We start from the raw sequence: 27498 nt of genomic DNA on the forward strand, positions 1-27498 counted from the left end.
AGGGAGACTGCACCCACTGGGCCATCGGCTGGAGTGAATATCTTGGCCGTCCAGCCTCAGGGCGAGGTGGACAGTGACCGACAGGGTCCAGCGCTCCTCCTGCTGCTAAATGGACTGACCGGCCATATGCCCAGCACCGCCGGCTCTACATCACTGTCACTACGTGGCTGGGGGTGTGGCTACATGTGGTGACCGAGAAGATAGGGGGCTTATGGGAGATTTAGGTCACACCCCCTCCTATAGCCTCGCTGAAAATATCAAAGTAGATGCATTGACATGAGCAGGCTATTAACCTTACATCTAACTACCAACACTGACTCCACCTTCCCTCTCACACATATACACACGCCGTTGTGCGCAGTGTGCAAGCTGGTGGCCCATAGCTCAGAAAGATGAATGCAGCATGGGCCAGGGCAGGATGAAGCTGACCCCAGCTGCCCACTGGAGCTTCATGGTGCTGAGTTATACACCAGCCTGCCCTTCTCAATCTGTCTGACCTATAAGCAGCACAGAGAAGAGTCAACGGAATCTATTATGCAGGGATAGACCTCAACCAAGTGTACAGACCTCTGCACAAAATCAACTACTGAACAATGGGGACTAATAAATTATTTTCTGTTTGGGAAACACATTGCAAAAGGGCACTAATATTCTATAAAATCTATAAAAACCCTGAAAAGGACTTTGAGTGTGTGCCAGCTGGCTATAAAGCTAACCCATCATTTATCTCAAGGTTTTCTCATCCTTTTAATGCAGATCCTTTACATAAATGGGTTCCGGAGTCAGAAACTTAAGTTTCTTATCATTTAACTTTTTTCAAATACAATGAAATCCAAACGAAGGACCAAAATACCTTCAACCAAAATCTTCAAGGAGATGATCCTTTCATTGACCAGCCACAAATTTATCTACTATTCTATTACTAATTTAATAGACGTTGAAAAATGATAATTCCATTATTTTAAACACAGGCTTTAGGACTGTTAAATACTTGAAATAGTTTCATTCATTTATAGTCTTTGCTTTTTAGCGCAATTCCAATTCCACAGACCATTCAAATAGCTATAAGAACTATTTAATAAGCATAATGTCTTTAACGACGCTCGGTTGTGAGGTCACCACTGTAATTACATTTAAAAATCATGAACCACTAGCTATGATTCTTGGACTCTTGGGGGGTCCCTGGACCCCACTTAGAGAATCACTGGGAGGAATAAAGTTTTGAGTAACTGATGAAAGTAACTGATTGTACCACTAGATAAAAAAAATTTAATCATTCATAAAAATAATAACAAAGTGTATCAGATTTTTTTCCCTTAACATTTAATGGTGCAGCTTTGGGAGCTTTGGTGGTGGGCCAGGAGGAGAGCACCACTGCAAGAATCATTTTCCATTTCTACTCCATCAATCCTTTTGTAAAAACTGCTAACTAGCATAGCTCGGAATGAGATAAGATGAAGTAGGAAAGGAGTGTTGTAAAACCCACCTTGACAACTACTTGCTACTACACATACGCACAAAAAATATTGTTGAACTATAATGAATAAGATCTGCGCATAGAGTCTCTGACTGTGTGTCCAAAAACATTAGAGATGCTATACCAGTATTTACAGTACAGTGTCTAACATATTTGTATAAAAATTCAAATGCAAAATTTTAATGCGTCGATAGTTATTGATTAGTGGCACAATCAGGACTGTGCAATCAATGTAATTTGAGCTACCACACTGTGTATATATATACAGTGCCTGTGAAAATGAAATACCTAGTTTTTTAAAACGATTTAGAGAGACACTTGCATGTTCCATTTGTTTATATGCAACAAACTGGTTTTATTTAATGGTATTCATTTTCATTAAACTGTCACCTTAGACGATAACAGTAGGGTTTGAATGAAATACATTTAGCCATGTCATATTCCACTATACAACTTTCTGCATATATTTGGAAAACATGGCAATTTATTATATACATTTAATCGTGAAAGGAATACTAAACCAACATGGCTATCATTTCATGATTTAATGCCTGCAATTCCAGCCAGACTGTGGCTACTTGGATCCAATTTCACCATACAACTAGACAATGACCCAAAGCATATGTCCAAGCTCTGGAAGCATTATTTAGAGAGCAAACAATTGGCTTGAGTGTTATTTATATGGATTTAACTGGATTATAAGATCAGTAAGATATATTTTTATGGTTTTAAAAGAAGCATGGAAATGTTTTTCAGCTAAATGTTTGGAGAAAGTAACTGTCCAGGTGCCAAGAGTGTGTAAAACTATTCATGCTAAGGGAGGATTTCTCAATGAAAAAATCTGTACATTTTCATTTACAAAGTAAATCTTCCTACCATTAAATTACCAAGTTTGTTGCATATAAAGTAGTGTATGCAAGCATGGAGACACAAAGCTAAATGTATTTGATCCTTCAACATAATATTAAATGAAAGAAGACAATTGTTGTGACTTCAAATCCCAGCACCCCCAAGCTGCCACCACTAGGCAGTTGAACAAGCCCCTTAACCCTCACCTGCTCAGTTGAGATAATTCTAAGGTGGCTTTGGGATAAGATTGTCTGCCAAAATGCCATAAATGGAAATGGAAATTTAAGAGTGGATTCACAGATCTATTACAAGAACAGCAAGAAAGGTCAAGTTGTGTACACTGATAAAAAAAAAAGGTCTGATTAAAAGCATTTCATTTTTGAATGGGAAATAATTAGTCTATTATATTTGTATCCTCTGTGCAGCTCTTGGATTTACATATCCAGAAAGAAAATTTTATCCGTAAAAAAAAATAAATAAAAAAGCAGTGTGGATTGTCAAGTTAATATCTGAGACTACAGCAAATGATCTCACTGAATTGTAAACCAATAGACCTAATTGTTGCTGTTTTGAGAACGCACCATGTTTCCCCTAATAAGTCTACCATTTGCTCTGATTTGTCGCACGTCTCACGTCAGATGGCTGACATGACTCTCAGTCTGAGGTCCAATGTAAACACCCCACACCCACACCCACACAGTCATAAGCGAGCGGCTTATCGGCCAAGTTACCTTCCGTGGGAAAACTGGAGTGTTTTTAGTAAGGAGTAAGTGACTAACCTGCAGCTCAGTCTGGAAGAAGAACTTCTGTGGACACTGTGAGCAATCGTAGATCTTGTCTTCCTGCCCATGCACGGCGAAGATGTGCTGCTGCAACTTATTGGCTTGGACGAACACTGGAGGACAGGTAGAGGGAAGAAAAAGAATCAAATGATTGTCTGAAAAACTTGCAGTCACTCTCTCAGGGAAAAGTGATGTCTGATGGTGATTGAGTTGGTGGACAAGCAAAAAAATCATAAGAGACCACACAACAGACATCTACCTTTAGTGCAAGAGAACGCAAAAAGCTCATGGAAATGATGCAACAGACACATGAGGTGAGGAGAAAAAAAAAAGCATTCCGTCTCTCTGTGCAAAAAAGGGATGGTATAAAGAAATGAGTGAAGGGATGGAAACTGTAGGTAGACTGTACTATGCCCTCAAGGATTTTGCCCTCAAGGATATTTATCAATAAATCATCCCCCCCTCCCCTTTCCCCAGAATTTTCAGTTGTGTTACTGTGGTTCTTTTTTATTTTATTTATTTTTTTCAGTAAACTTAACTTGCAATGTGTGTGTGTGTGTGTGTAGAAAACATGAATTATTAAAACTCCCTAGAGGACTGCCAGTCTCTTACTTATTCATAAGCCACACAGGAATAGGGTAAAAAAAAAAGGCCTGAATACCTACTCTATGTGTTGCGAGATGGGGTGGAGGGTAAGGGGTGGCTGATGGGTGTAGAGAGCTAGACAAAGTAAAGAGTGAGAAGAGATCAAGGGGACAAAAATGAGCAGGACAAGTTGTTGGACACCATGATACACCAGAGAGATGGAAATGGAAAAACAAACAGTGAGTCACAGTTTAAGAGAAAGAAAGAGTGAGTGTGTGAGAGAGAGAGAGAGAGAGAGAGAGAGAGAGAGAGAGAGAGAGAGAGAGCCTGAACAAAAAAAATTTCAGGAGTATTTAATATGTCAGTGGTGAACATTGAAATTGAAAAAAATAGGGGTGGGGAGGGTGGTAATAAAGAGCCGGGGTTGAACAGTCAGGCCTATAACACCAGTCAGTAATGCTGACAAGCTCAAATAATGATTTCTGATTCCCAAACGTCGGCTGACATGACAAGTGGTTCAAAGTGACTTTCAAAAGTGTCTATGAACGTAACACCCAACACACACACACACTGCTGTTTAGCTAAAAGCACACGTACAGAGAGGGCTCTGGTCTGGAGAGACTGAGCGGATTACATCACTTTTCTATAAAGCTGCCCTTTATTCTCTGACCTCTGCTAATGCTTTTTGCTAAACACACACATGCACACACATACATGTAACAGGCTCACCTTAATAACCTTCACATAAATGCTAAGCCTTTTAAACTGCCATGGTTTTAACCCTGTGCAGTAACAGAACCCTTTAAAAGCTACAGCAGCTTCAGCTTCCAAAATCAGTTTTGTCTCTTATAGCACTGTTATTTGGTCTCCTAACCTTTGCAGGAATGCTAACATGACTGTCCTCAAAGGCAAAAAGGAAATACTAATTAACTCCAGCACAAATATTGAGATGTGCGAATTCACAGGGCAGAGGTCGCGTAGATGGCAAAGTAACTACGTCTACTATTTCCTTAAATGATTTGATGTTGATAGTGAAATATTAATTGGCAATAATAAAAAAAGCATCTATATTTCGTAAGGCCTCTTTAAACTAAATAAAACAATAATAAGCAATTATTTGAAAGAAGCTATAAATCTTCATATTATTTGAAAGAAGCATTACAATCAAAATCATGTCTGCTTTGGGTGATTTTTTTACTTGATTATTTAGTAATGATGATGAGTGATGGCAGCATGATACTCTGTTAATGCAGAATTTGAATATTGAGTTGTACTGGTAAAAATCCAGAAAGCTTCATTCTTAATAATTGACTGATGTATCTGTATCTCTAAAGGCATTTAGTGCTTTCCTGAAGGACACTGAGTGTCCTGTTAGCTTTGTTCTCTCATCAACTCTCAGCTAATTGCATTGTATTCGTTAGAATTATGATGATCTCTGTTCTTAAATCTGTTTCAACAGCAGCCGTGCCACACTCTTATTATAAGTATGATGATCATACTGAAAAAAAAATGTTTCACCTTCTCCTTACTCCTCTCCTCTCACTTCTCTAGCAGGCTAAGCCGGGGTAGCTGGAGTGGCACGTTCTGCCCAGGAGGCCTCCAGTCCCACCAGACATCTCAACAGGGAGGTCAGAACTCATTAACTTTACTGTGAGTGCATCGGGAGTGCTGGACTGCCCGGGACACCCTGACTCCTCCATGCTGACCTTTATTACACCTTTATTATTCCTCTGCTTCCACATAAGATCCTTTCATAATATTTTCTTTCTGAATTATGTCCATAGAGAAATATATCCTGAATGGTAAAGTGCAGTCATTTTATTTATTTATTTCTTTACTTCACTAAAGTCACAGCCTGACTAAAAACCAGCAGAGAAATAGGCCAATCTGGAAGATTCTTCTATACACTTTATTTTGGTATTTAGCTGTGACTAGCTCCCGCTAGCAGTGTTGTGATGGGAGGGAAATATATTTGTATAAGAAAAAGTCCATCTTCTAATCTTAAATCCAAGTCAATTTTTAAGTGTTTAGGCAATGCTTTGTTATTTAGGTGTTTGTTGGCAGTATATCTTGCTTGCTAATCTGTACAGTTTTGTTGCTAGCAAGCTAGCAAACAATAAAAAAGTAAAAAAAAAAAAACAGCTTTTTGTGTTCTTATAGATTCCTTTTTACACAGATTTATATAAAATCTGCTGCCTATGAATAAAATTATTGCTTTTTACATTTTTACAAAAATGTCGTCAGCAAAAGCTCACCAAACTCGGACTTACGTAAGTGCATTCGATCTGGAAGTTTGTGATCTGAAACTGTTTATCTTGTAAAAATTCCTTAACTAAAAGAAATTTCGTTTTTAAAATGTTGCTGACACAAAGTAAGTGTAAGCAAGCCTTCACTTTTCTACACAAGGCACTTCAAGTTATGGATATAAAAGGTTCACACCTGTTTTTCTGCTTATCCATGCAGTCTCATTAATGTAATGTGTTAAATCAGTTCAATTCATTAGCAAGACAAGGAGACAGAAAATACAGAAGACGCAGCCAGCAGAGAGGACACAAAAAAAGTGTGCAGTTATTAAGATTAGGTTACAAACAAACTCATCTGTTTAATTGCACACAATTAGGGCATGTGCAAAAGAGCATGTAATAGAGAGCGTCTGCATTTCCATACGCGCATGCAATCATGTGTCATTAACCTACACGAATGAATGCAATTACACGTGTATCAGTGAGTCGGGAACACACTGTAAGTGATCACCCTGTAATTTTTGAACATGTCAATGTGTGTGCAGACGTCCCACCTACACATGCCTTCTGTGCCGCTGACCCTATGCCCTTGACCCCATGGGCAAGTCCCCCTTACCTGTGAAGCAGACAGGGCACTTGAAGGTGCCGCCCATGCCCTCGAAGCTGTGCTCGATCAGGTGGCATAAGAGCTTGGCTGGAGAGTCAAACATCTGGTTACACAGCTTGCACTCGTGATTGATGCCTTCCTCTGCAACAGAAGAGCCCATTATACAACAGGTTACACATGCAGCACTGGGGTCAGGTTCAAGACAGAGAAAAAGAAAAGAGGTAGTGGGAGGAAAGTATAAAAAAAGGAATAAACAGACACACAATCTCTTTCTCTCTCTCTCTCTCTCTCTCTCTCTCTCTCTCTCTCTCTCTCTCACACACACACACACACACACACACACCTAGGATTTAACTATAGTTTCTGTACAAGACAAACATTATGATGTCTTTATGGCTATAGATAAAAGTAGTGCATTCAGGCTTGTTCTCCTCACTCCAGTCTGTCCAAACTGACCATTCCATCCACACTGTCCCTCCTTCTCTCTCTCTCCTATCCTCCCATGCCCAGTGCTGTCTTTTTCCCGACCGGTAATTGCCTGCCACCCCCCTGCACAGTGGGTGCCATGCCCTCCCCCCTGCCTGCAGCTCTATTTTAAGCTGGCCAGAATGACATCAGTGGCCCCCTGCTTCCAACCAGAGTAGGACAGATGAAAGGTGGGCGTTGGGTTCTAGCTGGGTGCCTCCATTCCCTTCTTATCACCCACACGCCACACAGACCTGAGCGCTGCCCTCCTGCCAGCTGCGTTGCATCATCCTGCCCATCTCTAGACCCCCTACACCAATCCCACTATCCCTTCATGAAGATATGGGGTGGCACAGAAGCTATACGAAATCTTGCAAGCTCCAGGGGTGTTTGGGGTTAATAAACTCTTCAATCAACCACCCCGCCATCCCCCGGACCTCCCAAACTCCTCTCCGAAAAAACACGACCTCCGATGATTCTAATCTAAGCGGTGTCTCAAAGGCCTGAGCAGGGGAGCTTTAATCCTGTCTGAAAGGACAGGGAGGGGTGAGAAAGCAGGTTAGCTCAGCTAGGTGTGGGGTTTAGAGTTTTTTTTTTTTATATATAGATTGGCAAGGACAGAGCTTTGGTGCATTTTCTCAAAGACGTTGGGATAAGAGATGAATCCTATTGTAAAAAGGAGTTGGAATCAACAGCAATAGGGCATTCACAGGATATTTTGGATGAGCCATTATTGTATAGCAGGATGAGAAGCTTTAAATTAGATAGAGAGAGAAAGGAGAGGGAGAGGAAAGAGAGCACAACGACACCAAAGAGAAACATTGGGGAAATGAGAGGGATATGGGGAGAGGAAGGGAATTCTGCTAAAGAAAGCAGAAAACAAAGGGATAATTGGGCTGTCCAGCCAAAAGTAATGGTAGCTAGGGGGCCTGTGTGTGTGTGTGTGTGTGTGTGTGTGTGTGTGTGTGTGTGTGTGTGTGTTTGTGTGTGCTTGTGCGATAAAAAACATGCTCCTCTCTGTGAGCCCTGCTGTGGTTTGATCAGCAAGTGTGCAACATGCTCCATCATCTGTTTTTTAGCCTCTACTCTAACACTAAGCTCTAAGTGTGTGAGTGTGTGTGTGTGAGTGTGTGTGTGTGTGTGTGTGTGTGTGTGTGTGTGTGTGTGTGTGAAAGAGAGACACATATAGGGATTGCTTGTTACCATCAACCAACCCCATGGTGTCAGGGAGAGTATTTGATCAGTGGAGCTGACATGCACTGCTTTGGGAGAAAGACTGCAGTGTACTAAGGGGAGCCATCCTATAGCTAAAGACCAAACACCCACACACCCACACACACACACACACACACACTCAAACAAAGCAAGCATGTAAGAAAATGAATCATGCCATAAGAAGACCAGAGAGCCTAATGGAGGACACAGGGAGAGGCTGCCAAAAATGTTGCTAGCAAAAGCGCAATCATGCCAAAGAACTGGCTAAAAAAGTTCACCGCCTTTTTTTTTCTCTCAGAGGCAGACGGAGAGAACATTCCAGGTGTGTGGAAGTGAAATGCCTGCCTGGAAGCACACCATATTCAATTACAGCCTCTGCCAAACAGGAGATTCGGTGCATGTAAAGGCATAGGGGATGGAGAAATAAACTGATTGATGGATCGATCAGCTAATCAGAGTCAGAGGAGTCGCATTGTTGGCAGGGCACAGACAGCACAGCTCGATCGAGGAAACAGCAGGAAAATGTTATTAAACACTCTTTAAAACCGTCTTTAATCCCCAAGCATTATTATGGAGAAAAGAAACGTGACTGCTCTGTTAGAGATGACAGGCAGGAAAAACAAAAAAAAACAATTACATCGTGTATACACTCACCGGCCACTTTATTAGGTACACCTGTCCAACTGCTCATTAACGCAAATTTCTAATCAGCAAATCACATGGCAGCAACTCAATGCATTTAGGGATGACAACATGGTCAAGACGATCTGCTGCAGTTCAAACTGAGCGTCAGAATGGGAAGAAAGGTGATTTAAGTGACTTTGAACGTGGCATGGTTGTTGGTGCCAGACGGGCTGGTCTGAGTATTTCAGAAACTGCTGATCTACTGGGATTTTCACGCACAACCATCCTTAGGGTTTTCAGAGAATGGTCAGAAAAAGAGAAAATATCCAGTGAGCAGCAGTTCTGTGGGCGCAAATGCCTTGTTGATGCCAGAGGTCAGAGGAGAATGGCCAGACTGGTTCAAGCTGATAGAAAGGCAACAGTAACTCAAATAACCACTCGTTACAACCGAGGTATGCAGAAGAGCATCTCTGAACGCACAACACGTCGAACCTTGATGCGGGTGGGCTACAGCAGCAGAAGACCACACCGGGTGCCACTCCTGATAGCTAAGAACAGGAAACTGAGGCTACAATTCGCACAGGCTCACCAAAATTGGACAATAGAAGATTGGAAAAACGTTGCCTGGTCTGATGAGTCTCGATTTCTGCTGCGACATTCGGATGGTAGGGTCAGAATTTGGCATCAACAACATGAAAGCATTGATCCATCCTGCCTTGTATCAACGGTTCAGGCTGGTGGTGGTGTAATGGTGTGGGGGATATTTTCTTGGCACACTTTGGGCCCATTAGTACCAATTGAGCATCGTGTCACTGCCACAGCCTACCTGAGTATTGTTGCTGACCATGTACATCCCTTTATGACCACAGTGTACCCATTTTCTGATGGCTACTTCCAGCAGGATAACGTGCCATTTCATAAAGCCCGAATCATCTCAGACCGGTTTCTTGAACATGACAATGAGTTCACTGTACTCAAATGGCCTTCACAGTCACCAGATCTCAATCCAATAGAGCACCTAGGGATGTGGTGGAACGGGAGATTCGCATCATGGATGTGCAGCCGACAAATCTGCAGCAACTGCGTGATGCTATCATGTCAATATGGACCAAAATCTCTGAGTAATGTTTCCAGTACCTTGTTGAATCTATGCCACGAAGGATTAAGGCAGTTCTGAAGGCAAAAGGGGGTCCAACCTGTTACTAGTAAGGTGTACCTAATATATATATATATATATATATATATATATATATATATAAAATCAGTACCTGATTACACTATATGTTGTGTTGTTTTTAATGAAAAATATTTAGGTGGAAGTCTTTTATAGTTGAACTCTATTATAATTTTGAAATTCAGGCTCTGGGTTATGTCCACACACACACACACACACACACACACACACACACACACACACACACACACACACACACACACACACAGATGTTTTTAGCTTTCTTAAAATTGTATTGCGTCGGATATGTTGCATTAAATCGGATAACACAAACACAAAAAAAGACAGTATTTGTGTCATTATTCCACCAACTAAGCATACCTCCATCGTGCACAAACACTGCAGTGGCTGTCGCTAAACCTTGGCCAATGTGCTTCCAGCTAATTGACCAGAGGAAGCCAGGTGGAGCTCTGGCTCTGCACTCTCCCCCAAGACCCACACGTTTGTAATGAGCTCTTGTTCTCATCTCCCGCCTCTTGTCCTTTACTCTCCTCTTCCTCTACACTGTGATCTTCTTCCTGTCCATCTCCCACCACTTCCGTTCTTTTACTGCTCCCTCTCTCTCTTCGTGCTTCGTTCTCTCTCCTCCCACCCACCCCCTGTAGCATGCTCTGGCACATAAATGAGCTGTGAGGATGGGAGCAGCGGATCCCGCTGGGCTCAGCCCTTCTCGCCCCGGCCCTAAGGCCTGCAGCTCCGGCCCCAGATTGATGGACCGGATGGCGAGCGAGAGAGCGGGAGAGCAACGAGAGGGAGGGGTGGAGGGGAAAAAGGAGAGATGGGGGCCAGGGCGAAAGAAGGGGTGGAGGCAACTGGGCTTCTCTAGGGGGTGAGCTCAAGGTGTGTTGCCATGGCAACTCGAAGAGGGAGAGCAGGGAGAAGCGGCGGCGTGCTGAGCTTGACCCATGCCGGTGGGGGTGGCAATGTGGGCCAAAGCGGGAGTGTACGCTCACACACGCTCCCTCACACACACACACACACACACACACACACACACACACACACACACACACACACACACAAACACACACACACACAAACACACACTCACATGCTCACACACACAGAGATACACACGCACTGCTGCAGAGCTGGAAGGGTCTCAGGAGCTACTGATTCCTACTCACTCCCTCTTCCTGTCTTTCTTAGCACTTACACATAAATACACAGAGTACTGCAGTGCTGAGACAATCCCAAGAGCTACACAGACACACACACACACACACACACACAAACACGTACACCCAACGCCACAATTCGAATCAATCTACACCGTCTCCTTAATGCACAAGTTTCCCTCATGCCCACTCAGACCCAGCTACAGTCTCTCTTCAAATTATACATGGATATCACATACAGTGTCCTCAGTGACTCAAAGAAACATACAACACACACACACACACACACATGCGTATATACACACACTGCCTTTAAGCACGAGAGGTACATTTGCTAACTCACCCTCCCTGTCTCACACTATTTCCCCTTCTCTCCATCCCTCCTGGCTGCGGGTCTAATTCGCACGTTTCCCATTATCTGCAGCAAATATTTCCGAAATGCTCTCTCTTGTTTGCTCCCCCAAGCTCTCTCTCTCTGGCTGCCAAACGGGAAGGAGTCTCCGGCTTCGGATAGTTTTGGCAGCGGCGGACGGCATATGGAGCTGACCAGCTTGGAATCTCCTATCAGATTACATAACAGTGGGATGCTGGATCCCTCCGACATGCAGAAAACCGACCTTCATGCAAACAAGCAAACAAACAAAGTCTCCTTCCAAGGCACACGCCAAAGCCATTTTTCCCCTTTTTTTTTCTTTTTAGCGATTCTGACCTCTGCGAGCGTTGTGCCTCGGGAAAATTTCTTTGGATGTATGTTTTTTTTAAACCGAGAACTACATTAAGATCCAGCATCTGCAGCTGTTTACGTATACGGATGCAAATCTATTACATGTCTTGATTGTGTGAAAGCTTTGGTGTTTGAACAAATCGATTTTTTTCTTTACTTCTCTACCTCCCTTGTTATACCCTATTACACTATAGTATTCTTCTCCAGGGGACTTTATTACCCATAAAGCATTACGGGAGCTTCTATAGCACAAATGCACCACCAAAATAACACTCATCTTCCCCACACTTCTATTTATCTGCCCATAAAGTGCCACTTACAGAGCGCCTTTATTTTTTTATTAAATTACTATTATTTTTTTACAAATCAGGTCTTAGTACTATTAACTCCTCCCCACTTTTCAGTATTTGACCAATCAGCACACATCAAATGGGTTCTCGCGTCTTGGTCTTGCTGCGGCTGCATGCTGGCCACCCAGTACTAGCAGAAGCAGTCTCTTTCCACTTACACACAAAAAACACACATACACACACACACACACACACACACACACACACACACACACACACACACACACACACACACAGATAAGTGGGCTGATAAAGAGATGGCACACTGTGCGATGGGCAGTGGCCTGCAGCCCACTGCAATCAAAGCAGTGGAGAAATCAGCCAAAGACAGGGCTGGAGCAGAGCGGGCAGCCTCAGTGCTGGGCATCGATACAACACACTGACCTTGCTACGACCGCGCAAACAGGGGTGGTCAAAAATGAGGGGCAACGTGTTACTGCTCTTTTTGAGGGCTAGTGAAATGTCAGTCACTGGGTCACTTATTTGCATGTGTTCACATGCACTCTATCCGTATATCTCCTACACCTTATTTTCCCATATGTACTATTTGCAAGAACCGTATGATAAAGTCTTTATAAACAGTATTTCCTCCCTAGGCACTACATACTTCGCTGTTCAGCCACCTGTCTGACATTCACAGCATCTGTATGGTCTTTTCTCTACCTCTCGCATTCACACACCCATAAAGTCAACTCATGCACCGGAATGTTAAGCAGTTTCCAAACGTTTTAACATTATTGGCCGTATGTTTTCATGCAGTAAATCAGCAATAAAACACGCACCGGGAATTGTATCACGTCTTGGCTTGCCATGGCAACAGTGTCACGTGTTCTTTGTTTCTGTTTGAGTTTCTGCCGCCACTATTTTTCCCTCCATTAACTAGTGCATTTCTCCTGTGTTTCACGCAGGTGTGCCTGTATGGGCGCCAACGTTTGTGAACCTTTTATACATTCTGATTAAAAGCTATAACCACTAGATGGCCCATCCGTATCGGGAAGCTTCAATGACAACCTTTTAACAATTGACCATCCTGGAGCACAGATATGTTTAACACACGCACAAGCTCTTCTAGCTCCCTTTCTGAAACTTTCCGCCATCGTCATCATAGTCCGTTGCCAACCTCAAAAATTTAATGCTGGCAATCTGTTTTTCGATATCTCTATCACACACAACCCCAGATTGTTAATTGCAGTAGAGAGGGTAATTACGGCTCTAGTCAGCGGTCAGCTGTGTTTGGGCCAGTGTTGCTGGCCAGGCCATGATCTGTATGGAGTCTTATTGAATTTGAGGACTGGTGCTCAGTGTGGCCTGAGCAGCATGCCTTCTGGACTGGCTCGCTCTCACTTTATTTCACACACACACACACACACACACACACACACACACACACACACACACACACATGCAAGAACTATCTGAACACACTACTATCTGATGAACAAACTTAATAGAATGTGATAGGCTGCTTTTAAAAGTAATTGCCTCCAGAGAACACAGCTGCTTTAAACATTAGTAAAATAACAACTTATGAAAACATGTAAGTATAAGCATACATAAAGTAATCCAAAAGTGACAGGGTAGTCCTACACACTGCCAAGTATATATCTAAAATATGTACTGATGGTGTAATACTATTTGTATCTTTACATGTACACATATGTGCCTGTGTACATATGTGCACTATGCCCCTGTGTACATGGTGAGGGCTTTTCTATCTCGAAAATGCAGCTAGAAAGCAATTCCACAATAATAGTTCATTGTTGCTTTGGCCCCTGAGGACATGCTAGCCTCCAGGGACTATATTTCTGTCTTCCCCCCTTGATGCAAACACATATGTGAGGCACAAATCCACATAATTACATCTGTTGTGTATTTCGTGTGCTTGCACAGGAATGCAAACTGCAGCTCAGGCTACTTTGTTCTGTAAAGTAGCCTGGGTCGACGGTGCCTGCCTGCTGCCTGTTTTTCTCTTTACGTCCCTGCGTCTCCTTTCTATCAGGACACCAACCATGTCTTTGGTCATGGTTGTGAATTATCTGCCTGCAAAGGAAGCCCGGAAAAAAAAACAACACAAGGAAATATGAGGAAGCAGCAGGATGCTAATAATGCACCTCCAGCTGTTCAAGTTAACCTGCAAATGTGTCCATCTGTACCTCCAGAGAGACGGGGGGAGTGGGGAAAGGGGGGGAGAGAGAGAGGACAGGAGATCTAAATAAGTAAACACTGGAAAAGCACATGATGCAGAACAGAATGGAAGAATGAAAACAAGAAGAAGATGGAGATTGAGAGAGTGATTAGGTAGTGTGTGTATTGAGGTTGTTCTGGCAGGAAATCCGCTCTGTCTAACAGCAAGAGTGACCTTGCTGAGTTTGGACCGTCCCTGCCCTCCCCTGCATGCAGCTGTGCCCTCCATGCTGGACAGCATTACATACACACATCTGGCTAGGACTTTAACTAACATCTGATGCACTGACACAACACTACATACACTCTATACATCAACACATTCATAATGCAAAGAATATTATACTATCCTAACTTTAATCTTGAACCTTCAGGTCAACCATGTACATGTTCAAGTTCAAGTTTATTCCTATAGTGCTTTGGACATTGTCTCAAAGCAGTTTTACAGAATGTGAGATTTATAGAACGATTGAGGAAGTCGGGACGACTGTGGCCAGGAAAAACTCATTCAGATGATATGAGGAAGAAAGCTGAGAGGAACCACACTCAAAAGGGGAACCCATCCTAATATTAAGTGTTATCAAGAATGTGATTATAAATCATAAAAACAATAGAAAACACTGGAAAGTGAGAACTATCATGAGAACCAGAGTGTATGATTATGAGTAATGTCCTTTCTATAGTCTTATACAGTCAACTTATTGAAGCTGTGGAACCAGGAGCTTCTGAGCAACTCCTAAAATAGCTCAACATCTGAGACCATTATAGATCCAGTGTATAAATTTACAGTTGAAAGCTCATATACTGTTTGTCTTCTAGCTTTCATCAATATTCAATTTGCTCCACAAGGCCCATTATGATTGAAAATATTGGTAAGTAGACTCTCACATCAGCCCTTGATCCAAACCCCAACAACACTGCCACATCTGGTACACATATCCCAAAGCCACATTCACTGTGGCTGCCAATATGATCCACCACTCAAAAAATATCTACTCAGCAGTTATCCTGAGGTAATCCACTTCTACTGATTGAGTAGAAACAAGCAGGCTGGTACCAACCTATAGAACAACATTAAGTGAATTAGAACGGTAGCTATTGGGTATGTATCGCAAAGTCACCATCTTTATCTGTCTCTATTCTTTAAATTTTTTTCTCCAATCTTTGCTTTCTGTGTTCTTTGGAATTAAAAATGGAATCACTAAAGAACATAAGAAATAGAGGAAGACACACCAGTCCTGTCAGCATGGTCTGTGAGTTCTGGCACTAACAATTTGTTATCACTCAAGTTCGCAAATTGGTAGCAAATGGGTAGTGCATTGGACTGCTTTTAACCCTGCATGCAATATTTTCTAACATTTGCTGGTTCTTTCCCCTAACTAGCCTACTTTAACCACTAGGGTTATACAGGCAGGTAATAATGACCACTTTATGTGGATCTTATTGTTGAACACCATGAAAGTAAAGGTTTCTGACAAGCTTTTCTGACAAACCTTAAATAAAAAATATCATATATTGCATATGAACACCTTATCTGTTCAATTTTAATAATATATTTGCATTTGGCTACATCATTAGCAGGTATAGAAATAGAAATGTGCAAAATGTGCACATATTCAAACTTAAAAAAGATTTCAGAAACATAATTACGCAATATTCATACAAGGACCCCAAAAAAGAAAGATAGAAAGAAAGAATGAACGGAAAAAAAAAAATCTTTCGATAAGTACTCCGGCTCATTCTGCATTGTAGAGACAACTGTCATTTGCTAAGCCTCTTTACAAAGTAAGCTGGGCCTCTGTCTCTGATGTCTCGGTTATTCCCTGAGTAGGGCGCCGCCTTTGATGTCACTTAATGGAACGGCTTTCATTCTGCAGATTAGGGAATAGGGAACGAGAGAAAGGGAAGAGACCCCATCCTCCTGTAGAATGATGAAGAAGTCTGCGTGCATTCCACTTCCGCTGAACACAAATCTCTCGTCATACCTTGAGCCACATGTATTTCAGCTTCTCAGCCTGTCAAGATCAAGCTATTTTATGCCTACTGTATTTGGGATGTGGTTTACCGCTAATGTGTATAGACCTGAAATTTAAATACATCTTCAATCTTTTTTTCATGCAAGCTGAGAGCCATAAAATCGCTCAAGACTACTAGAGTCTGTCAGCAGGATCTAAGTGCTCTTAATAAAAGGACGCGATGAAGAGAAGACGCCGGTGACCAATTCAAAATGTATTTCTCATTCTGACAATGTAGCTCCTCCTACCATCGCTCTTCTCTCTCTGCGACACCTACTCTATTCTACTTAAAGGTTACGAACAACAACAACAAAAATCCATACTAATATTAACATCAGTGTGTCAGACACTGAGATTTATTAAAGATGACATGTTCAGAGTAGTTTCCCCCTGAGGGAGTGACACCAAACCTCTCCCTGAGGGAGCCATACCCGAGTTACAAAAATCAATATTAATGCGCATGTATTCACAACAAAGGAAGCGTGTCAGCGGTTGGGTTTAGAGGATGCTTTTCATTTGAACTTTCTTTGCTGTCGTTTCGTCTTTCTTCATCAACGCTTGTCCCCCTCTTTTCCATGAGAAAAGGGGTGTGGGTGGTGGGTTTAGCCTCCAGGGTGAAAAGCTTGACTGCAGTCTGAAGACCCTAATTCACCTGCTTGAACATAATCCATAAATGTGTGTGTGTGTGTGTGTGTGTGTGTGTGTGTGTGTGTGTGTGTGTGTGTGTGTAAGTTAATTCATCTATCTCTTCTTGCTTGATACTCAAGAGAAGAATAAGCCTGTTCCTGTTTACATCATTTTGTCATGCATCTTGAGAATTAGCATTATATCTGGATACAGATTATACATTAGGCCTTAATGCGGCCAAGAAGCATTTAAAACAGATTTAAAGTTCACGTGGCTTCTTAGCTGTAATTTGATTCCGTACGCATGGTGTCATCATGAAGTGCTCGACTTACACAACAGCAAACAGCATTTGAGGTATGTCAAGAACTGAAACAAACTTGACTGTAGCTTAACAAGCTAGGTGAATATATTAAGAGCAAAGATATTAACAGGAGCCTTTTACATCTTCATACTGATGGCAAAGCCCCAACAGTGTACAAAGACAAAATCCCATTTTTACTTAGTCTGTGGAAGTGATATATTCCAGCCTCACATTTGCAAACACCTCAGAAACGTGTCTGTCATGTAACTGCATCCTTGTACACCCCCCCAAAAAAAAATGGGGAAAGGGGAAGTATGCAGGAAGACGTTCCTATAAATAATAAAGTAATAAACTAAATGATTACATTGATATGTATGACACTTCATGGTCAAAGGTTTGTGGACACCTGATTATAAGATTCGTATGTGCTTTTCAAACACAACATTTGACATTTAGTCCCCATTTGCTGTTAAAATAACCTCCATTCTCTGTAAGACCTTCCACTAGGGTTTGTGGAGATTTTTGCTCATTCAGTCACAAGAGTGTTAGTAAAGCAGGGTACTGATGTAGGATGAAGAGGCCTTGGGTGCAGGCAGTGTTCCAATTCATCCTAAAGGTGGTCAACAGGGTTAAGGTCAGAGCTTAATAGCAGGACTCTCAAGATCTTTTACTGTAACCTATGTAAACTTTATTCTTCATGAAACTGTACACAGGGGTATTGTTTAGGTCTCCTAATTTAGGCGAAGGAAAAATATACTGCTACTGGATCCGAAGCCGCCCTATAGAACTGTGACCCAGGTATCCAAAAACTTTTGCCTGTATAGTGTACATTATTGTAGTGGTGTGAAAAACACTAAGGGACAGATACAACACAACTCTGAAACACCAAGATGCACTTTAAAGCATTCTATTATTACTTTAGATAATCAAAACACTTCTGTTCACACAAGTGATGGAATAAACAGCCCCCTCCCCAGTTCTCCAAACATCTGAGTCACTGGCTATGATTTACTTAGGCATTGAAATAAGAACAAGAGCATCATTAGACATTAACTGATCTACAGTAAATTAGCTTGAAGATACACACGTTTTGGACATTACAGCTCGCTACGACATGTCAATCTGGGTAATGATGTAGGTAGAAATATAAATTTGATCTGTTCAAACTTTCTTAACCGGATCTGGGGCTGGAAGTGCAGCTGTTTCAATCAGCCACACATGGCAAGCAAACCCCCCTACAAAAAATTACATCATAAATTACAGCGCTTTTAAGGAAATTAATTTCCTTAACACCACGCAGAATCACGATGCAAAGCACATCTTGTGTGCAAAACATCTGGAAACAGCTGGCGGCCAAGTGTTATGTGCTGATTCGCATCTTATGTACAATACAGCAATTGGATTTGAATCTGGCTAACCGGAGAGCCATTTTCCTGTGTGTTTAAACGCATGTCAACAAAACATTTTAAAGGCTGCAGTCCAGATAAAAGATGCGTTAGACCAGAAAGGAAATATACAGAGCAATCTCAGGGCTTTACCTGTTTATCACTGAGAGAATAGACAAGATACCAAAACTTTCATCAAATTGGCACACTTTATTTCTGTATCTTAAGGTGGACTAATATTCTTTTGGACTGAACACAGATCACTGTTAATTCTCTGCTGAAAATGTATAAAAATTGTCTGACATGCTTAATAAGCTGAGGATCAGTGGTGTGCCTAATTTCACAATTTGAGCTGTGCGATAAATTGGCCTAAAGCACGTACGATACACACATGCCAACACGCACATACCCAGATGCTTGTGTACACACAGGCCAGATGGAGGATCCAATTCAGGGCCAAGCGCATGTGCACTTTGTCCGTATGCCTCGTTTCCTCTCCGATCGTCACGTCTGAGTTCTCAACGTGTCTAACACTATTATTGTTTTCCCCTTTTGTATTTTCTCTCTCTCTTTCTCTCTTTCATCAAAATAACATCTGTTTGTGTCTACGCAGACACCTGAAAAGCAGCTGATGCCCCATTCGCTCCACTATAAAAAAAGAGGTCTTCTTTAGAGTGAGAGCACATCTGGATGGAGAGCCGATAGCTTGATCCAGATGTGAGTTTCGGTGCTCAGCAAGCTAAAACACACCTGGTCACTCTCAGCAGTCAAACAAAGGATAAAGCACACACACACACACACACGCACACACACACACACACACACACACACACACACACACACCAAACAAAGATCCTTCCCCATTCTCTCAGTCTTTTCCATCGCATTCTCATACATGTACACATCATTCCAAAACAGTGATACAAAAAGTGTTACCTGTCACTGGAACCGAAATTGAATAACATATTTTGGTAGCATGTATACACACACACACACACACACACACACACACACACACACACACACACACACACACACACACACACAAAAGCCAATCCAGAAACAAAAGCAAAATGAACCCTATTAGGCCCAATAGCCCCAGTACTAATACTCTATAAATGATGTATATATAGAAGATATAAAGCAAAGGTACAATACAAAGCTTGGCACCATAAACACGCTGTCTCTACAAATACAACACGACAAAAAAGCTCTGACTTGTGCACACTCGTGCACACAGGGCAACGCAGATCAGGGATGCTGTGGCACAGGGGAGCCAGTGCCGAGCTCGGCTATGCCCAAGGTCTTAATGACTTAATTGGGGTAATTATTTGGATAAGAAGTCCAATCACCTGCTTTCTTTTTCCTGAAGGTCCTCATCAGGAGCTAATTAAAGAGCTGCTCCCAGTGAGAGACCTGCCACTGCTACGTCAGACAGCTAACAACTGCAGTAAAGGCAGAGTAAACTCTACATACACACACACATACGCACCAACACACACAAACACAAGCTCTGCTTTGAAAGCCTTGCTCTCAGCCTTCTCACCTGCTCCTGACCTCTGACTCAATCCTCCCTCTATCTTTTCCATCTCCTTCCTATTGCCCTTCCCACTCCTGCCTCACTTCTCAGCTCACAGCCTTAATTTCTGGCAGACTCGTCTCCTTCACTTGTCTCCTCTCAGAGCCCGGACACACCGGCTACCTATCATACCAGAAGGTGGCAGTAGTCAGTGTGTCATGGAAACAAGTATGTGTTCCAAAGAACAAGACTTATCTGTATTAGTGCCTACACTACACTACATTTTTAACAGATGCTGTGAATTTGTTTAAAAGTGTGTGTGTAAAAAATATGTAAAGAATTTTGGTCAAATGCAAATGCTGATTGGTTTATTGTCTATCACATAAGGCATCATTCAACATAACCGAACATCTATTGTATTTGTGGTCGACAGTCCTGTCTAACACCATCATCAAACACCAATTTGAGATAATTTTTTTTAAAGAACGATGCTCCTCCCTGCTGTACAGTTGCAAAAGTATCAAGCTCAAAGTGCTCTGAAGCGGATACACAACAAAATCTGATAAACACTATAGGCCATGTCCACACTAATACGCTAAAATGCAAGGAAATGACGCAGGTCGAAGTGTCTTACGGTTTTCCCATGCGCAGAACATAAGAGACGTAACTGTTTTCAGACCTTTCAGCGTGAATGAGCAACTTTTATTTCTCTTTTCCTGTAGTGCCTAAATAGGCCTTTACAGACATTATATTGTGCTGTGAAAAGCCAGATCTGGTGTCACCTACAAAAATATAATGAAATTGAATTGAAATATTGCAATGAGACGCATAGTCATTTCTCTGCCATGTTTAGGTCTCTACTGGTCAGCACACAGTGTGGGGTGTCAGGGTAATCACTTTCTTTATTTTTGGGCCCACTGTCCATCCATGTCTCCCTTGTCATTGCTCTGTCATCCAACCCTAATCTCTTCTTATCCTTTCCATCTCTCTCTCTCTCTCTCTCTCTCTCTCTCTCTCTCTCTCTCGGGAGGGAGCTAGCGTGTGGTGAGAAGTCTCTCTCTTCTGCAGTAGCTCTGCTGCGCTGCTTTAATTGTGACAGCACCCTGATGAGCTGCTGGAGCTTGGGCTGCCTCCACAGAGTGTTCAAGGGTAACCAGTAGGGGCTAACTCCATCCTCACCACCCACCCACATCATGCACTCACGCAAACACACACACATACACACACACTACACGGAGGGGTCCTCAAACAGGCGCCCAGAGAGCACCCGTCAAATGCTCACTCCTCACATCTCATTAATCAGCTGCCAACATCAAACAGCAACGCTGCGGCTTCCCGGGGGCCTGCCGACCCGCCTGCCTCACACTGATGTGTCTGTGGTGGCAAAGGCATTCGTGGTCCCATTGTGAGCGAGAGTGTGAGTTTGTGTACGTGTGAGATGCATACTGAGTGTGCCGCAAATGTTTCGAGTTCTAATGCATTAGTGGTTTGCGCAAACTTTTTGTGTTTCGGTGCTGCTGCTGCCGGTTTTCTGTGAGAACATTGTGTGCCACTTAGTAAACAATGTCTCTCCGAGTCCTCTGTCTGAGGAACGTCTTTCCATCTGCACACAGTGTAATCGAGCAAATGGAGGAGACAACATTATGCGTGCACACAAACACACACACACACACACACCTTAATGAGATAAATTCTAACCAGTTCACCTCTTAATGATGGTAAAACACTCACCCCAAACCCCCCCACATTCTCCTTCTCCTATTAGGAGTGTTGAGTACAAACAGGGTGATTAGATGGTGGGAGTATATTCCATGTGTGTTAGAGAAACGCATGCTCTCTCCCCAGCTGCAACCCATTACAGCAGGGAATGATTTAATAAACCAGAAAGACAGACAGACAGAGAGAGAGAGAGAGAGAGAGAGAGAGAGAGAGAGAGAGAGAGAGAGACAGACAGAGAGAGAGAGAGAGAGAAAGAAAGAAAGAAAGAAAGAAAGAAAGAAAGAAAGAAAGAAAGAAAGAAAGAAAGAAAGACTTTTAAGGATGCCTTTATTGCATCTCCCTTGTACTTCCTGCCTTGAATTCCTCAAATATCAAGCACCCTGTGGCAACCACCAGGCCACAAACTCCTATATACAAACATAGTGCACACATTTGTTTCCTCATCAACAAATAAATACTAGTGTATCCATAACATAACATACTGAATGATGAAGTTGAAACGAAAGAAAAAAGAATAGTGTTTGAAGTGTGTGAGTTTTTCTGCCGTACATTGCAGTCCCTCAAAGTTCTATTTATGTGCCCTAAACTCTAAACTAGTACTTTGTGTGTACGTACTGAACAGACATATACCGTGCATGCATTGTGTGCAGGAGAAAAGCACATAGTGACATTGTTATCACAGCAACAAGAAGCGTGGAAAACTTGTCAGAGTAGTAGTATAACAGGTAGCTTATTGCTTCAAGGTCATGGTAGAGGTCAAGGCCAGCCTCACTGCATTTATGATTGTTTAACTCACAGATCAACATGCTTTAAACGCTGAATTAAAAAAACACAATGTAACATATTTACGCAATTAATTGCTAGTTAAAATGAATGTATTAACCAAATAAGTTATCATTTCTAGTTACATCTGGTTCACATGATATGGTGACTCGGTATGGTGGATGAGCCACAAAAAGAAATGTCAGAATCCTTGATATGCTGAAGCTTTCTTTAAGGAGACTTTACTAAACATTTACTGAAGGAGTCTTGAGAGTCAGCGCTTTGTAACAGTCACTTCTCAGACACAGGAGAGTCTTCAGCGGAGCCCTTTCACTTTGCCGTTTCTCAGTAACAAGACAAGTTGATTTGATTTTGTCTTAGTAACTTTAACAAAGAGAAAAGAAAGAGAGGTTGGTGAAGGCAATGACTGTTGGGAGTGTATAAAGTAAGTGATGACCTGTAAGAAAGTTGTCTTTTGGATTCTCCCTATTATTAAATGTTACTGTAAATAATTTTACATTGTTATATGTAAAATTAGAATGTTTTAAAAATCCACTTCGGGGTGGTAGCCCCGCTGAATCATTTTTCTTAAAACAGCAATGGTGCATTTCCTTGCTTACAAAATAAGCAAAAGCACAAAATGTCCACAAATCACAAAGGTTTGTTCTTCTATTCAACAAATCTACCAAATGGATCATCCAGCTTGTTTGCCTAGATGTCTCTTTACTCTAGTAGCATAATCATCTATATATATATATATATATATATATATATATATATATATATATATATATATATATATATATATATATATATATAAAGTGTGTGTGTGTGTGTAATTATTAAAATATAATGTACAAAAATGGTGGTAATGGCATCCCCACACAGTTTTGCCACCACAAAGGAAGTGCCAGCACCACCCGTAACCCTATTCTTACTCACAGCTGTCCAAACCCTGGCTGAAAAAGTGGAGAAGGAAAAAAAAACAACAACAGTAAAACCAAACAACAGATTCAGAAAAAAAAACCACAGTGTTAATATGAGATTGAAAGAAGAGCTGCTGGTGGTCTGAGGCAAGACAGTGCTGCACACAGTAAGCGATAGATACTTTAAGGTCATCTTTCTGCTCCCCCACTTGCTGTCTTTCTTTTTGTCTTTTCTAGTCTCTTTCTCTCACTCCCCTGACACTCTCCCCCTCCTTTCTAATACCACAGTCTGCTGTGCAATGCTGGGCCAATCACTAGGGCATCTGGGACCACACTCAGGGTGGGGGAATGCAGCAGCACTGAATCTGTGCATCTCAGAAGCACAGGACTGGGTGTGTGAGCGAGGGAGTGTTAATGTGTGCGAGTGCGATTTTGGATGGTTTTATTTCCAACTCTGTTCGTTCCCTTTTGTGTTTGGGAATTGATTGTATCAATCTGGCGCCTGTGCGCAACGTTTTATGTGAGAGACATGTTTAGTATGTGTAAATGCATGTAGACTGTATGCTGTGTTACTGCTGTTGGTGCAATATTGCATTGTCTTTTCTATAAAGATGCTGCACTGATGAGAAACAGGAACTACAGCATCCAACACAAGTGAGTTAGACAGTGTGAGCGGGTTAGTTATGCACTGGGGTGTGCATAGCATAATAACTTCTAGAATTTGTATGTTTGTGTGTGCGTGTGTGTGTGTGTGTGTGTGTGTGTGTGTTTAGACTCTAATCTGGCTCCTGTATGCTCATGTCAGAGTGTGCTCTCAGCTGGCTCTCTTGGGAACAGTGACAGTAAAGTCTCTCTAATCCCCCCAGCCCTTCACAAACAACACACCTCCTATTGCATGCTGATGAGGCCTACAACACACACACACACACACACACACACACACACACACACATGCATACTCACAATAGGCAAATTTACCAACACAGGCACACATGTAACCCATATGAAAACACACAGTACATGTTCATAGATGATGCCATGAGGAGAAAAAGAGATGTAATATTTTATTTCTATAAAATTCATGGTCGGACTGACTGGAGGCCACTAAACGCTGTGTCTGGCCCACTACTATTTTGAAGTGCTAACCACCATTTTTACTACCGTACTTGAGCTTGCCGAATTGACATTGGACACAGGTGTGAGAAAAGTCTCTCTGATTGGCTATTCAGCTAATTATATAAGATATTTAAGATTGAATAATTATTAAGAACTTTTTCCTTTACATGTATTAATATTGATGTGTTTCTATTGTTGTGGTGTTTTTTGTAAATGTGCTTTGCATTACAGGCAAAGGAAGTGAGCAAAGCAAGTCACCAACATATTATTCCTCAGCATCTGGCTATTTGCCTTATTTAGCTGCCTTTTTAGCAACAACAATGGCTGAGCATGATGTTTAAACTTTTTCAGACTGGTGTGGAAATAGTAGCAGGACATAATATAGCCTCACCAAGAATTATTTTCACGCATGCATAGAACACCATAGAACACACATCCATACCAGCTGCTCAAGCTGCTCAAAGTAAGTCATGGTTAGTGCTTTTTAGTGGCGCTTCAATGTCAGCTTGATGTGTTATAGATTTTGTATAATCACTTAATTAGCATAGTGTGCTCACATTTGTGAAATGCTGGCCAATATTACACTTAGTCTCACAAACAGGACCTTTAGCTTTCTTCAGAAAGTAAAAAGAAAACATGGTGACTATCACAGTAAGCTTGATCGAAACAGGAAAAAGTATACCAAAGTCCTCGCTGCAAAACTCTCTGTCCCTTTTCCCACTCTCTCTCCTGCCATAGATAAGCTTGGGAACTGATAAAGAGCAGAACCCAAATTAACAGAGGGATGGAGAAAAAGTAAAAGCTGCTGGTTTTAAATCCTAATAATAAAGTGCCCCTCCTTCACTTCGTTTCCCACTGAAAGAGACGGAACAAGGGAAAAGGCCGTACTGCACGGATTAGAAAAAAAAAGACAAAGAAAGTCGGGGAATCCAGGCGGGATGTCAGCTCTAAGCCCCTGTACTCTTCTACACGCTGCTCCAGAGAGAGGGATTTGCACTCCCACTGAGGTAAGGAGAGAGCATGGAATGAGAAAGAAGGGAGAGTGCACAGACGGACAGAGAATGGTCAGTGAAGTTTTAATAAGTTTAAGAACTTTCTCTTTTTTGCAAGCAGTGCTTCCAAACTACCTAAAAAAGATACCCAAATGATATATACACTCAGCCATTTACATGTACATTACAGTCAAGCTGATAGAGGTGAGATTGAGGTGGTTTGGACATGTGCAGAGGAGGGACATGGGGTATATTGGTAGAAGAATGCTGAGGATGGAGCCACCAGAAAGGAGGAAAAGAGAAAGACCAAGGAGGAGGTTTCTGGATGTTGTAAGAGAAGACATGCAGGTGGTTTAAAAGAGGCAGATTTAGAGGACAGAGTGATATGGAGATAAATGATCCACTGTTTCAGATAAAAAAGAAGATGTACATGTACATTACACTCACTGTGGAATACAAAAGATGACTCTTGATGACTCTAAGCTAGATGTAAATTTTTCTCTGACAAGGCAATGTAAATTGCTCCTCTACCAAACATCCTGATTTAGTGTAATACAAAGTTGAATCCATTTCAAATCTTCTGGTTTGTTTTTTCTCAATCTAAACCCACATATTCAGCTTACAGTTGTCCAGAAACAATAATATCTGAGCTCTTCCTTTCATTATCCAACCTTAATGATAATAGTCTCACTAACAGAGGGAAACTCACACTGGCACAATACACCTGCAACCAGTGCTATAAATCCAGTCTTTCTCCCATCCCACACCTGTGCAGCCTCCACTTGTCTCATTTTGTCCTCTTCTCTTTCAGCTCTCCATATCTTGCTCTTCCCTCGGCACTATTACAGAACTTCCTTTGCTATTAAACCAAACTTCATTCAGCAAACCAAAGAAGCATCATGTCGATATGAAGCTCCTCTCTAAGATGTACAGCTTGACAAAAAAAGTCTTCATACAGGAGGTGGCTCAATCGAGTTCGAGTTGGTTAAGCTGTCATCAATTCATTCTCATGGGCGAGGGTATCTGCGTGACAGAAACTCCCCAAGAGCGCAGAGCCCTGAGCCTTTTCAGCAGGCCTCTGGCCGCCAGTGTCTGCCTGTATATGTCTAAGTGAGAGTAAAACTCTTTCCTGCGCATGTTTATGCTGCACTAACAAAAGCAAGAGAAATGACTAAGCACGTCAGAATGTGATGCGTTCAGCATCTGTCATTTTCCACTTCTGCTTTGCTTAGTCGCATTACCGCTGCTCATATAAGTGTGTGAAGAAAATAAAGAAAGAAAAGAAGTTCTTCTGACTGTACTAACAGTAGCTCTGTATCCCACACTGCTGGTACTCTCACTGTCAGCTAATGTTAACACTCCAGTATTAAAAATAAGTTCCATCTGTTTGCGACCCTGGCAGCCTGTAAAAGAGCTCCTGATGCTCCAAACAGTTGCCTCAGCAGCTCGTCTCGGAAAGAGTGTCGATCCATCGCGCTCAGGAGCCCCTTAACCTGACACACACCCTCGCTTTAGTACATTGTCGAGTGTCGGAGTGCCTCAGAGTGTACGTGTGGGGTGAATGCAGGGTGAGAATGTACGTGGAGGGCGACAGCTGCGTGCGCCCCTCCCTGTCTCCACCCGCTGGGGGCTCGGCTGTACTTCAGGCCGCGGCCGTCAGCCTCTTTTAATCTACCAGC

General features: G+C 42.1%; 1 protein-coding gene across 4 annotated transcripts in view; it reads right to left on the reverse strand.

Annotated features, from left to right (window-relative positions):
* The window catches only part of znf423 (zinc finger protein 423), a 151242-nt gene that overhangs the window by 16299 nt on the left and 107445 nt on the right, over nt 1-27498 (reverse strand). For all 4 annotated transcript variants that reach the window (XM_046864179.1, XM_046864178.1, XM_046864180.1 and 1 more), the window contains 2 exons: nt 6553-6684; nt 3106-3221 (listed from right to left, as the gene is read on the reverse strand). In XM_046864179.1, the coding sequence (XP_046720135.1) occupies nt 3106-3221; nt 6553-6684 (248 nt within the window). The remainder of the gene's footprint in view (nt 1-3105; nt 3222-6552; nt 6685-27498) is intronic.

Source organism: Silurus meridionalis, chromosome 13 (genome assembly GCF_014805685.1).
Source record: "Silurus meridionalis isolate SWU-2019-XX chromosome 13, ASM1480568v1, whole genome shotgun sequence".
NCBI classification, from domain to species: Eukaryota; Metazoa; Chordata; class Actinopteri; order Siluriformes; family Siluridae; genus Silurus; species Silurus meridionalis.